General features: G+C 29.5%; 1 protein-coding gene across 1 annotated transcript; it reads left to right on the plus strand.

The window, feature by feature from the left end:
• The first annotated feature begins 419 nt into the window (after positions 1-419).
• Positions 420-3,033, plus strand: LOC124830667 (zinc finger protein WIP2-like). The gene is made up of 2 exons (XM_047304442.2): positions 420-1,200; positions 2,180-3,033. Exons 1-2 carry the CDS (start codon positions 529-531, stop codon positions 2,606-2,608), a joined length of 1,101 nt encoding a protein of 366 aa, XP_047160398.1. The 5' UTR covers positions 420-528; the 3' UTR covers positions 2,609-3,033.
• Positions 3,034-14,407: the final 11,374 nt, after the last annotated feature.

A 14,407-nucleotide genomic window follows, 5' to 3' on the forward strand; every position in this document is an offset into this window, starting at 1 on the left:
TTTATTATTTACCACTTTGCAAATTACGATATGATCCTCCATCATATAGCATTTTCTTGAAAAAGAAAAAATATTTATGATCAGAACTTATTATATAAGTTTGGCTAAAGTCGTCCGAGGAAGAGAAATCCAAAAGCTGAGAGGATCACTGCACAACCTTGATCACAGTTTTGACGTAAATCAGTAAAAAATAACTTGAACTTAATTGAATAATTTTCCATAACCATAAACTGCCACTAACGGTATTCTTTGTCAAAAGAAGATTAGAATAAAAAAAATAAAAAAATAAAGAATAAATATGAAAATGTGATTAAGAATAATTATTTTGTTGATAATTTGGTGAGTTAATTTTCTCCTCCACTTGACTTTACTTGTTTTGTTTTCCCCATATATCTCTTTCTCTCTCTCCACCATCCACTTCCTTCAGCCATCTTGTACTTTCTGTATGTATCTGTATATAAAAGCAAACCTACATAGCCTTCTACTGTTCCCACTCTCTCCTCAAACACAAACCTTTTTCCATCCACCATGGCAGACCCTTACTCCAATTTCTTCTCACCACCTTTCTTCCACTACCCTTCTCCAAACCCTTCCACCCACCACCATCATCCATATCCTCACAACTTCATCAACCAAACCACCACCACCAACATCACCCACAACACCTTTTTCCACTTCCAACATCACCACCACTTTCAAACCACTACCACCACCTCTTTTTCTTCTTCTTCACCCCCTTCTCCTCCCTTGAGAGAGGCCCTTCCTCTTCTCACCCTCAGCCCAAAAAATTATGACCAACGGGAGGAGCACTACCAGGATCAGGATCAAGATCAGCTTTGCACTGCCATGGATGTCGAAGACAACTTCAACAGGACCCTCCATAACCCCAAAGAAGAGGACCAAGAAGATGATGTTCATCACAGTGTCACTGTTGCACTGCACATAGGGTTGCCAAGCCCTAGCGCTGCTGAGATTGCTTCTGTGCTGTCTTCGGCTTGTGCCACAGACAAAGAGCAACGACAAGGAGGAGGAGGAGATTGTGATAATAATGGGATTGATGATTCTTCTTCAGGGTTCTTGTCGAACAGGCTCAACAAGGGACAGTACTGGATTCCTACCCCTTCTCAGATTCTCATTGGACCTACACAGTTCTCTTGTCCTGTTTGTTGCAAAACCTTCAACAGATACAACAACATGCAGGTCAGTAATAACATAACAAATCATTTTATCATAACAGATGTTAAAGAATGAACACCCTACTTCTATTTCTACCATTTTTTTTTCTTCCAATTCGTATGAGAAAGACCACATACACACAACACCATGAATTTGTTAATTTGGATATATAGGACTGATAGGAAAACACCTTCCTTTTCTTTCTTTCTTTTTTCCTTTATCTTTCTTCTTCTCCTTCCATTTTTCATCTCTTTCTTTTCCCTCGAGGTTCATTTTTTTTTAAATTGTACTTGTGTCATCATTATGATAAAAATTACTTTCAGCTTTTTTGTTTTCCTGCACGGTGGAACGGTACTGATGTATTATTAATATTTTCCTGGTTCAAACTGTGACTGAGATCAGATATGCCATATCCTTTTCGTTGATTAAACTACTCGGCCAATGTTCTTTATGTCTTGGTGCATTGAAGTGTGTGCTTAGTATGTGTTTGGCATGCCTTGGTATATCTTTGGCATGCAGCTGCGAATAGAACTGAAAATTTGCAGTGTTTCTTCCAGATCTCTCAGATAATGATATCAATACATCTCTTAGATTTGTTTCTCTTTGCAGTCCTTTTCTGTCTGAATTCAAACACCTTCAATACCTTAAAGTCTCACACACAGATATAGCTATTAATTAGTCTTCCTTCTCTCTCTCTCACCTGAATGAGACCTCCTTTTGCTTTTTTTAATTCGATTTGAGTGTCCTAGAACTAAATAATTAATATGATCGCCTATATTCAGAGAAAAAAAGATGTAAGTGTTTTCTAAGTCAGCTTAATCTAAAATTCAAACTAGTAAAGTTTAACCAGCTTTTGTTTTTCATTTTTCATTTAATGTTTAATTTTTCACTAAATGTAACGAAAGAATGCAGCTTTTGATCATGTTTGCCTAGTTTTCTCTATCCTAGTTATCTTCTTTTTGCGGTATCCATAATTTTTTTTTTCTTTTGTTTCTTTTGTCAGATGCATATGTGGGGGCATGGATCACAGTACAGAAAAGGGCCTGAATCTCTGAGGGGTACCCAACCAACAGGTATGCTTAGGCTTCCATGCTATTGTTGTTCCCCAGGATGCAGGAACAACATTGATCACCCAAGAGCAAAGCCCCTTAAAGATTTCAGAACTCTTCAAACACACTACAAGAGGAAGCATGGGATTAAGCCCTTCATGTGTAGAAAATGTGGTAAGGCTTTTGCAGTGAGAGGCGATTGGAGAACCCATGAAAAGAACTGTGGGAAGCTTTGGTACTGCATCTGTGGCTCTGATTTCAAGCACAAGAGGTCTCTTAAAGATCACATCAAAGCTTTTGGAAGTGGCCATGCAGCTTATGGGATCGATGGCTTTGAAGAAGAAGAAGAGCCTGCATCTGAAGTAGAACAAGACAATGACTAATTTCATGCAGTAAAGACACAAGGAAAATGGAACTGGTTCTATTATATATATATATATGTCTCTTTGTGAATTATCTTATTCTTAGTCTTAGTTAATTTGTGAACTATTAATTTGGTATGAGTACATATCCTTGACTTCCCAGTTGAGAACCATATATAAGCACCAAGTTTAGATGAAGGCAAACCTTTTGTTCTTCATTCTTCTCCTTCAGTTTTCTTTCCTTTCTGATGGAATTGACTCTCTGGTTACAAAGCTTTAAAGCCAGGTGTATACCCAACTTCATTTACTTTGTTTTCATCCGTAAGATTTCTCTCCTTTTGCACATTACGTTGATCAAGGCATTGTAGACAATGATTACCACATTCTATATGCTTTTTGCAAAAGCATATAGAACTCAAGCTAATTGCTCAATAGCTAGTAACCTATACGCTGTGCAGCCTCAGTTGTATTTTGAATTGCACCTATGCTGAAAATTTTCAATGGTTTTATGCACTTTTGGATGTATATACAAAGTTCACTGTTGCTTTCTACGTTTGTATGATAACGTTATATGTACATTGAGCTATGATATGTGCTTATATGCTCGAGAAAGGAGCTATATATGTTGCATTCTTGCTTGTCAAAATCAACAGGAAGAAGGGTGAAAAATGAAGAAAAGCCTCTTTTCTCAAATCCACAGGCTGTAGGCCTCATCAAAGTTCAAACTTTGATGAACAATGATGAATGTGCATGGACAAATACCTGTGGGGGCCTTTCATGGTTTTCTCTCCTTTGATGACAACTGGCTTTCTCATCAAGATCCTCTTGGTACGTGTTCTCCAATTATTCCACGATTTCACACATAAATGATGAAGTTTATCATGTGATAACAAGGGTGAGAGTTGAAGCTCTATTGCCTGCTACAAATTCAGCAGTAGCACGTTTTCTAAGCTGTTCGTTTAATTTTTTCATTAAACACACTAACATGTGAATGCGTTTTTTGAAATTGAACAACGCAAGTTTAATGAAAGCGTTTTAATGACATAATAAAGTACGTACGTGTCATTACATGATTGAAGAGTGTGATGACAAAAATAAAAAAGATCAAGTTGCTACATACAAGTTTGTGGTGCATATATATCGTTATGATTGTAGCTGTAGGTCATTGGATAGCCTTTTCAACCCGTGAAGCTAAAAACCTACGTCAGCTTTTTGTTGGGGGGTGCATGATGCCCTTTTGCTTTGCATAGTGGGAGAGGAGACGATGTGTTTGTTGATAGATAGAACATATACCAATTCGAGATTCACCCTTGCTCGGAAAACCCAAACCAAATGATTAGCTTTTTGAGGAAAATTAAACAGATATAAATTTTATAAAAGGATAATATCGAAAGATTTAAGGGTAGGGTTGAAAAAAACATAATGGTCCCAGCTTGAAGTTTGTGAGGCACATAAGAGTGTGGTATGTGTATTGGTGCAATAAGAGTATCTTCGGTTTATAAATTATGTAAACTTAAGTTTATAAACTGAGTTTGCAAAAACAGTCCAATTACCATTGCTTCTGCTAAATAGTTTTCAGACAAAATTGAACATATAAGCGTATTTTTCTGAAGATAATGAGCATTTCTAAACAAAAGTAGAAAAAAAGCACAGGTTAATGATGTTTATCCTTAGGAAATCAGTATCTTTAATGATGTTGAATTAATATCTGGTTTCATATCAGGTTTACTCAAACATATAGATCCATAATCAGGTAAATGGTTTTTCAGAAGGAAATCTGATAACCCAGAACTTGAATAGAGAAATGATGCATTTTGATTGAAAAAGAAAGAAAAAATGTGATTTGCAGCTTTAGGTATATGTTGATAGAGAGAGGGAATGGGAAAAGGTGAGAGATAGAGCTGAAAACTGTGAGGGTGTGGAGCCCAAGTTGTGTTGGTTGGGCTGATTGGCAACATGTACAGATGCCTCCTACAGTACATGCATCCCTTCCCCTCTCTTCCTTCTAAGGGATAAACTGTACATTGAATCGACCTTTCAGCCAAATTTTTGTTTAATTTTGACCACACCCTCCTTCCTTTTTCAGTTCTTAACCTCATCCCTTCAATCACAAATGCTTACAAATTTCTCATACATGTATTCAATTTACTGATGAAAAGAAGTTACAGTATCCATAATGCACGTATACTGTGTACAATTATCAACACAAGAACACGACAACATCGAAGTTTCAGCTCCCCAAGTGAGATATATACAAGATTTGTTAAAAAATAAAACTTTAAGAAGAAAATAATATTCTTTGCAGAAACAGTATACATATAATTTTGTCATGCATAGTAAGTTTGAATGAAGTAACGTTACTCTATTCATAATGTAAGATTGCAGATTTTGTCTTTACTACAGTGAGCTGTTATGAATATGGTTATTAATGTTGATTGAAAGAGAGAAAAAAGAAGGAAGTAAACTTTACCTTAATGAAGACAATCTATTTGCATGTGGGTTTGTAATTCCTTGCTGAGTATGAAGAATGCTACTAATAATAGATGAAGTGAAACAGTACACAATGAAAGAAAAGCATTTATTGACCATCAATATCCTACCCGTTTGTTCAGGAGATGAACCCCACCACTATGTTCTCTCTCTCTCTCTCTCTCTCTCTCTCTAACTCTCTCTCTCTGTCTGTTCTCAGCATCATCTTTTTTATTTCCATGGCATTTATGCCTTTATGGGAAGTCCCTATCTCAAAACCACCCATACCCACAATATGTCCTTCAATGTCAATACATGCCATCCTCAATGATTATGGCCTGAATTTCATTTATCTTTGGGAAACTATGTTAAAAAATATCACACTATCCCAAAAAGGGTTCTCAATAAAGATACCTAACACACTTTCAAATAAAATACGTAACACAAGTATAAATCCATGCATGTACATGCACCATCTTTAAAATTCGACCTATCTATACATGTATAATCCAAAATAAAGATAAAAACATCATCAACTGGTATCTCTTGAGGTTGATTAAAGAGAACAAACAATTTATCTTTTTGTTGTAATCCCAATACTTTTCTTTGTTAATAATAATGTAATTCATAGTTGAGCATATTAATCTACTGAGCCTTGACCATATACAGCACACATTCAACCCAACACCCAATAATATGTTAAATGCGATATTCTGCTTTTTGAATTCACATTCCTACATAGTAGGGACATCTTTGCCTCTTGGACTCGAATCACCACCTTTTTATTCATACAGATAAATAGATGTATAGATACACTTTAATAGTTAGTTAATCAGAAATTAAATTAAGTTTTTTTTCTTAATTTTAAATGAACAGATAAGATCAATTAACAATAATAAAGTGTATTTAGTTTTTCTCTCATAAAAGAAATAGCATTTCATAGAAATGTGCGTATGATCAATAATATGTATTCCAGTTTAGTTTTATCTTTTCTCTTCTCGTTAATAAATACATATAGCTGTTAAAAATAAAGAAACAACAAAGCATAAAAGTTCAAGAAATGAATAAGTATATGCTTATTCATTATGAAAGATGCATTCAAGACCCTCCTATTTATTATTCAAATATTTGAAGAATGAAATAATTTAATGATGCAATATAACTTAGAAGGAAATAAATGACTTCAAGAACTATATAGACCAGAGTATCATGTGTACCTATTTACAATAAAAAATGCTTTTTGTTTTCTGTTGGGATGAATACTGATTAGAAAGTATTAATGCTTTTTCTATCTCCAACATGATGAATTTGTGACGAAATTTGAATAGGATATTATTAGCCCGTTGGAGGTAGAAAGAAAAGAATATTATGAATTTTGACAAGAATATCGTATTTTGAATATTGGGTCTAAACTTGGATTACAGAATATGGACATGTTAGTTAATCTTAGATTACATACAGAATATGATTTTTAGTGCTATTTTTCTTTATTCTCATCTTGCTCAGGAAAGATTTCTTGAGGAACCGACCTGAATTTAGATTTAGCTATAATATTCTGTCTCTTACTTTAGTTATAGTCCTCCATGATGTTTTGTTCTCTATTTTAATTTATTCAACTTTAAAAAAAAAGTTGGATCTTTCTATTTATATAAGGAGTGTTTTTGGAAAATTTTAATATGTCTGCCAAAATGTATAATTTTTATGATGTTAAATGTGTGTATAAATGTGACTTTCAAGTTTACGACTATATGGGAATATTGTAAAAATATATATGAATGACATTTCAAGGAAAAGAAATTGTTGAAATTCCTAATCATTTTGTTTTACAGTGTTGGACTAAGGATGCTATCAAAAGACTTCAAGGCATTTATATTGAAGATAGTTCATCCACCACACCTAGATCTTTGAGAAGAATGCACGCACAACAAAACGAAAACATGCTAGTTAATCTTGTAAGAGAATTCAAATATATATATATATATATATATACATATATATATATATACATATATATATATATATACATATATATATATATACATATATATATATATACATATATATATATATATATATACATATATATATATATATATACATATATATATATATACATATATATATATATATATATACATATATATATATATATACATATATATATATATATATACATATATATATATATATACACATATATATATATATATACATATATATATATATATATATATATATAAATTTCATTATTTTATAATTTGTCGAAGCTCATTAGTTATTTTTGAGATGCAACGACAACTTTCTTCTTTTAGAGTAAAATCTCAAATATGGGTACCAGCATTCCACGTTAGATTCCTGGATATCCACATATTATCAACAAACAAAGAAAAAATATAGAGAAAAAGTGATTTAAAAAATAATATATTGAAAAGTATATTTGAAATCTCACTTAATAAGTTATTAATAAAAAGAAAAACATTGTTATGAATATGGAGAACATAATCACAATCATAAGACTTGCAAGAATTTATGAATAACTCATGTGCTTTACGAATATAATAAGAACATAAAATTATTTTTCTCAGTTTATGAAATATATGAGGTTAACATATGTAATTTGAGTTACTATTCAGTATTAGAGTGAATTAAATTATTTATTATATAATAGTAACAAAATATATTAAAAAAATTTATGAGACGTGAATGGAAACAAATACTAGAAAAAATGGAGAGGTAAGAAGAACAAAAATTATTTTATATGCTTATTGAGGATCTAACTTTTTATTTTTCTATTGCATTTCATTTTTATTTTTATAGTTATTAAGTATATCAATGAAAAGGATTAAGAATTGCATCTTTTCATTTATTCTCTTACCTTCGAATTCTATTTTAGTACTATTTTTTATCATAAACAAATTATTTTTTAATAGGCTAATAAATCCTTGAGTTATTGTTAGTCTCTATCTGAGTATTTTTCTTTTTGTCTCGAAGACAATTAATATTCATATTATTACAGTAAATAAGTTAAATTTAACATATCTAGTCCACTTAAATAATCTAAAATATATTTTAACATCTAATATATATCACTATAAAAGCATCCTACATCAATGTTTTATGCTGGAAATTTGCGATTAAAAACGTTGTCGTGCCATTTAAAACTAGACATTTTTTCTGTAATAAAAAATTTCCTAAATGTTAAGATTTAAAAAAAATGGAATCCTTCATAAATTAAAAGATTAATTATGTTTTCATCCCTGAAATTTGACATGAAATTACAATTTGTCTATGTTTAAAATTTTGATACATTTTAATCACTAAATTTTAAAAATAAATAAATATAATCTCTTTAATCTAATTATATTAATTTTTTATATATATAAAACACGTAAACATTAAAATGAGAAGATATAAATAACTCGAACACATAAAAAATATTAATATAAATGGATTAAAATGGTATATTCATTCGTTTTAAAGAGCTATACTAATACTAATTTAGTCTTTATTTTTTTGAATTTATTCAATGTGGTTTTTTTTGGTAAATAAAGTCTCTTTGTTAATTTCAAACGTGAACAAAGTATATTATGTGTTAATTTTTTTCTTTATTAATTAGAAAAGAATTATTCATGTGTTAAGTCACATCATGTCATGCGACAATGATAGAATTGTCACGTGTTAGTGGTATTGCCAATTTTGATTCAATTCAGATCCAATTTTGTTATAATTGAGCAATTTTCTCTTTCTCCAAAATTTGAGATCAAATTTAATTTTTATATAAACTTTAATTATACATTAAATCCTTGTATTTATTCTATTGGTTCAATTAGGCTTCTTTCTTTTTTTTATTCAATTTATTATGTTTTAAAACGGTTCAATTTGGTTTTTTTCATTAAGCTAATCTTAATGTCATGTTATGTGATGTGTGAATTCGTGAAATTTTTAATTATTTATATATTTATTAAATTTTTTTTAATTTTAAAAAAATAATAAATCACCATGTGTCATGTCATGGTGTATCAGGAGCAGTGTCATGTGTCAATGTTATTGTCACGTGTCAATGTTATTGTCACCTGGTAGCGGTTGTTTTCAATTTAGTGCTTATGTTTTCAATTAGGCGGAATGATTTAATGTATAAATTCTAAAAAATTATTTTAACATGTATATATAAGTAGTGATTAAATTTAATTATTAACTTGGTCTCAAATCGGAGAGAAACCAAATTGCTCTATTTTTTTAAATAAGAACTAAATTGAATTAAAATTTTAAATATATAAACTAAATGAAAAACAATTATTGTCATGTGATAATAAAAATGACATGAGATATTCTCATTATCATAACCTAACATGTGACAGTATATGTTTTGTTTAAATAATTTTTTTAAAATAAAATATAAATGAAAATTTTATTAATTGACACTCAGACAATGCGTTAACATCAACTTAACAAAAAGAATTAAATTGGACTGTTTTAAAAAATAGAAAGGCTAAATAAAAAAAAGTAAGGAGACGAGATTGAAATTACCAAATTAACATTAGTTTAGCCGATTTCATCTGAGTCTTATGAAGATCAAACGTTACTAGAGTTTATTAACCAATTCTAAAGTTACACTAATTGTTTTAAGTTTTTTTTTCATAACTAAAAATATCTAAGTTAGTATGAGATTAATGTTGACACATCTAATGTTAATTAAAATAAATAAAATTAATATCCTTAATTAATGCTAATTTTATTTATTTATTAAATTTATATTATTCAAACTGACGGAAATTTATATATGTGTATACTTTTATAACAATAAATAAGAATTGTAAATTATTTTTAATTTAAATAAGTCTTAAAATATTTCGATAATAAAAATATGTTAAAATTTGTGAAGATTTAAGAAAATGTTTGTTTCGTAGGTGACAATACTGAAAAGTAGCTATATCCTATAATTGATTGCATAGGCAACGAGAGAATGGAAAATAAAGGCAGTGATTGCTCATCATAATGATTTAATTTCTGTTGTTGATTAAAATTGCATCTCATGTTTTCTGCTTTATAAATTAGTTTTCAATAAAATAATTGTCATGTCTTCGCTTTCAACCAAAATTATGATCCTTTAACTATAAAAGGACTACACTATAATAAATAGGACTATTTCCAATCAAGGAGAAGGAATAAAAAAAAAAACAATTCCGACCCATAATCACGATAACTTTGAAAGCAAAAAAGTTATTCAAGATTATACACACAAATAAATGATTAAATTATAATATCTATCTTTCTGAAAATTATATGTAACATAAATTCGAATCAATAGTATGTATGTTGGAGAAACTTCTCTTAAGCAATTCTAAAACAAGAAATAAAAAAAAAATGAAATAATTTTTTATTAACTAAAGTTAACTTATGTATAAATTGATTTCTACAAATTACACGATATCAACTTCTTTGAAATCTAATTAAGTTTAATTTATAAATAAAATTTTCATTTATATATATGTATATATTCATGCAAAGTTTTAATAATATAAAAATGAACTTAAAAGAAAAGAAAATGAAAGTCCTTATTCCTCTATTGGTGTGACATGGTTGAATTCCCCAAGTTGTGGTGAGTTTATTAAAGTGATTAAAGGTTACTTTTGAAGTTCAAGCCCATCAAATCAAATGCATGTAAAATTAGGTGCGTATTATATGCAATTAATTGTCCATAAAAGTGGATCATGGTTTATATGCTAAAATCCTATTTGATATATTTAATCAAACAAAAAGCTAAAGAAACACGATTTATAATATAAGTCAGTGAGATGCAAACGCACACGGACAACCTTAAAGTGCTTCCAAACATGGAAACCTTCGTAGCCACATTTCTTCATTCATGGAATCTTATTCTTTTGTTAGGGTTCATCTACATAATAAACAAACCACAACTTAGGAAAATAACGTCATTTTTTTAATACAGAAAATGATATTCTTAAGTAGTTGAACTCATAATTCTATTGATTATATAACTACTGTATTATTCTATTGATTATATACATATGTATATTAATTATTTGGATAGTTATTGTTTTTACTTATTTGGAAAAAATGAAGGAAAGAAAAATAATTCAATTTCTTTAACATTCAAGGAAATAAATTATATATATAGTATTAAACAATTCATATGATTTTATACAGTGAAAAATAAGTAATGAACAAATTTGTTTTCTCCCATTCATCTTCTGATAAAAAATCGATTAACTTCTAGTAATTGGTGCGGTAAGAACTGATTATATATTAAAAGGTATATATGCTTTTTAATGATTTAAATGACAATAATACATGTATAAGTATTATTATTTGTTTTTTCTCTAATGCAAAAAATATTCTATTATACTTAACTTTTCTGTAATATATATTTGTTGACAGATACACGTTTAACTGTGTAGCATTATTTTAAAAAGAAGTCCTAGCTTTGTCATTTTTTTTTCAAAATTAAATTAATATAACCAAAAGGTAACTCAGTTGGTTAAACGTTAATCAGATATAGTAAATATATTGATACATTTTAAATTTATTTGAGTAAAACATATCTTGATGTACAATTAAATAATCTCAACCCTTATCCTAGAAATGAAGATAAAAAGTGTTTTCATGGGTAATAATTATAAAAGGGTTGAACTATTAATATTTCCCATACAGGAGCAAGGCTTAATCTCCAGAAATGATTTATTACTAAATTGAAAATATAGTTTAATCCTTGGCATATTATAAGTTGGTAATGTTGGTGGTGTGATAATTAATTATTTTGATGGAGAGTTGGATATGATCGTGTTTTGACTGATGCGTAATGAATGGCATGATTTTGTTGGATGAATGTTTTGGTTTGGTGGGACTAGTCTTGTTTTCTTTAAGAACAAAATTTAGAAAAAGGGAAAGAAGAAAACATGACTTTCTATAAAAAATGTGAAAATAATAATTCGAACGATATAATGTATATCTTTCTCAAATACGAGAAAATGAAAAGAAGGAACTTTTCCTTTGGTACAAAAGCTTTTCCTTTGAAAAAAGATCACTTTCACCATTTTATTACAAGAAGAAGGGGTCCTCATGTTTACCTTAAACGAATTTAATTTTTTAATGGAAAAGAAAGGTGGAAAGCAAAAACAAACAAATGTTGCATAGTGATATAAAACAAAAGTCTCTTTTTATGTATGGAATTTACTTGGATTGTATCCCAAGTTACTCTCACTTATGATGCCTCAGGTCGTTATCGCCACCCAAAGTTGAGGTTAAAACGACAAGCAAATTCTTATTTTTACTTTGATTCATACAAAAAGAGAAGAAAAGGTGTAAGGTGGAGGTTTCTATCAACGTGCAATGCTAAATAGTGACAATCACTTTTCTTTTTTTCAATATTTTATTTGGTGCATGTGTACATCACAAATGGAGTTTGTATTCTATGACCACACCCACCATCTACATCTTCAATAACATTCAAATTTAATTTCTTACTCAAATTTACATTCTAACTTTCTAAAAAGTATGAGTTAAAAGTTTTACATTAAATAAAAATAAAAAATTGAGTGATATATAAGAAAAACAAAAATTATAAATATTAAGTCTTAAAGTTTTAGGTTAAAAGAAGTGTCACGTTTCTTATGTAAATAACTCATATCTAAAAGTAATAAAATAGATTATTCTTATTCGTTGTTAGCCCGTAAAAATAGACCAGGCTATAGTTTGTCAAACAAAAAGGGTTATTTTAATCACGAGTCACCGTCACTTGTTTTTTTAAATTTTTTCAAATTTTTAATTTTTATATATTCATATAAATTAATATTAAAAACATATTTAATCATATAAATATTTTCAATACTTTTAATCGATTAGTTAATATTTTAAATTAGATATATTGAAATAACTATTACATATTTACATATTAAATTACTTCATTATAACTAATAATTAAAACTTAATTGGTAATGATTACTGATTTAAATTACAGTATTATTATATATTTACATTTAAAAAAAATATAATATAAAAAAGTTAATTTTTTAAATTATTTTATTTTAATTTTTAATTTAAAATGAGTCGAGTTCAATTGATCCATATTTTGATAAGTAAATTGACGGATTAGACGAAGTAGAACAAAACAGAATTACGGACTGAAATTTTCAACTTTATCCATTTCATTTTAGACCGACTAATAAACCAACCCGTTAAACCTAGTTTATTTTTTTATTTTGTCACATCTACTCATATTTCTTAGGTTGTGAATTTCATTAATGTTTTCCAATAAAACAAAATTAACTGTAATAGAATAAATAAAAAATTTATTGATATATATATATATACACACGTACCATAGGATACCCGAGTTCACCAGCGGTCGACCTTTAACATCACAAGTGTTTACAGGTTGATGTCGAACACCTGGTAATCGACAGTCAATGTCGTTCGCATGTTGATGTCGAACACTTACAGGTTGATGTCGAGCACCTGGTAATCGACAATCAATGACATTCGCATGTTGATGTCGAGCACCTGGTGATAGACCACGTCAATCACCTGGTGCTCGACAACCAATGATGTCTCGACACATAGCGCTTGCACGACAACAAAGCGGTTTAGCATATGCCAACAGATAATTTCGAATATTAGTCAGATACCACAAATCACGGGAATAACTGACCCAGTATGAAACACGATCTAACAGTTACAACTCTCAGGCAGTCAACTCCGGTAACGGACCGAACTTTCAGGTAAACGGTTTATTTTACTGTTTTAAATATACAAAGCACAGGAGAAAAAATGTACGTTTTTTCTCTAAGAGAAATTAAGATAGTGATTATTATTCTGAAGATTAATCAGACATTTCTTTCTTGACTTGAGCGTCGGAGTGCCTTTGCAGGTACCCAGCCCATCTTCTCCCAGAGAGCAGAGCATAGAGAGAGGGAGGAAGCATCGTAATAGGCATCACAAGAAGAAGCAGTCCAGTTTTGTTAGGTTGGTATCTCGGTCTCCACATCCCTACTGAAACAATATATATATAAACCATAAACATTAAACCTTAAGTTTTAATATTTTATGTTGAAAATAGTGTTAGTTTCTTGTACGGTAACTCGAAGTAGAAGTGGTTAATCTCCCAGTTACCGTTATATATGATTGACACTTTGCTTGCAGAATAACATGTTTATCACGTATATATAAACTTTGAAAGCATGCAAAGAATTTGGCATATTGGGACTATATTTTTTTATCAGAAAAAATATATATATATAAGAGTATATAAAATGAGGGTATACTTGGCGGTATCCTAACGCATATACACACTTAGGACTATATGTTGTTGGTCGAAATATTTTGCATTGAGTT

This window comes from Vigna umbellata, chromosome 8 (assembly GCF_029865625.1).
Source record: "Vigna umbellata cultivar VRB3 chromosome 8, Vumbellata_1.0, whole genome shotgun sequence".
Classification (NCBI taxonomy): domain Eukaryota; kingdom Viridiplantae; phylum Streptophyta; class Magnoliopsida; order Fabales; family Fabaceae; genus Vigna; species Vigna umbellata.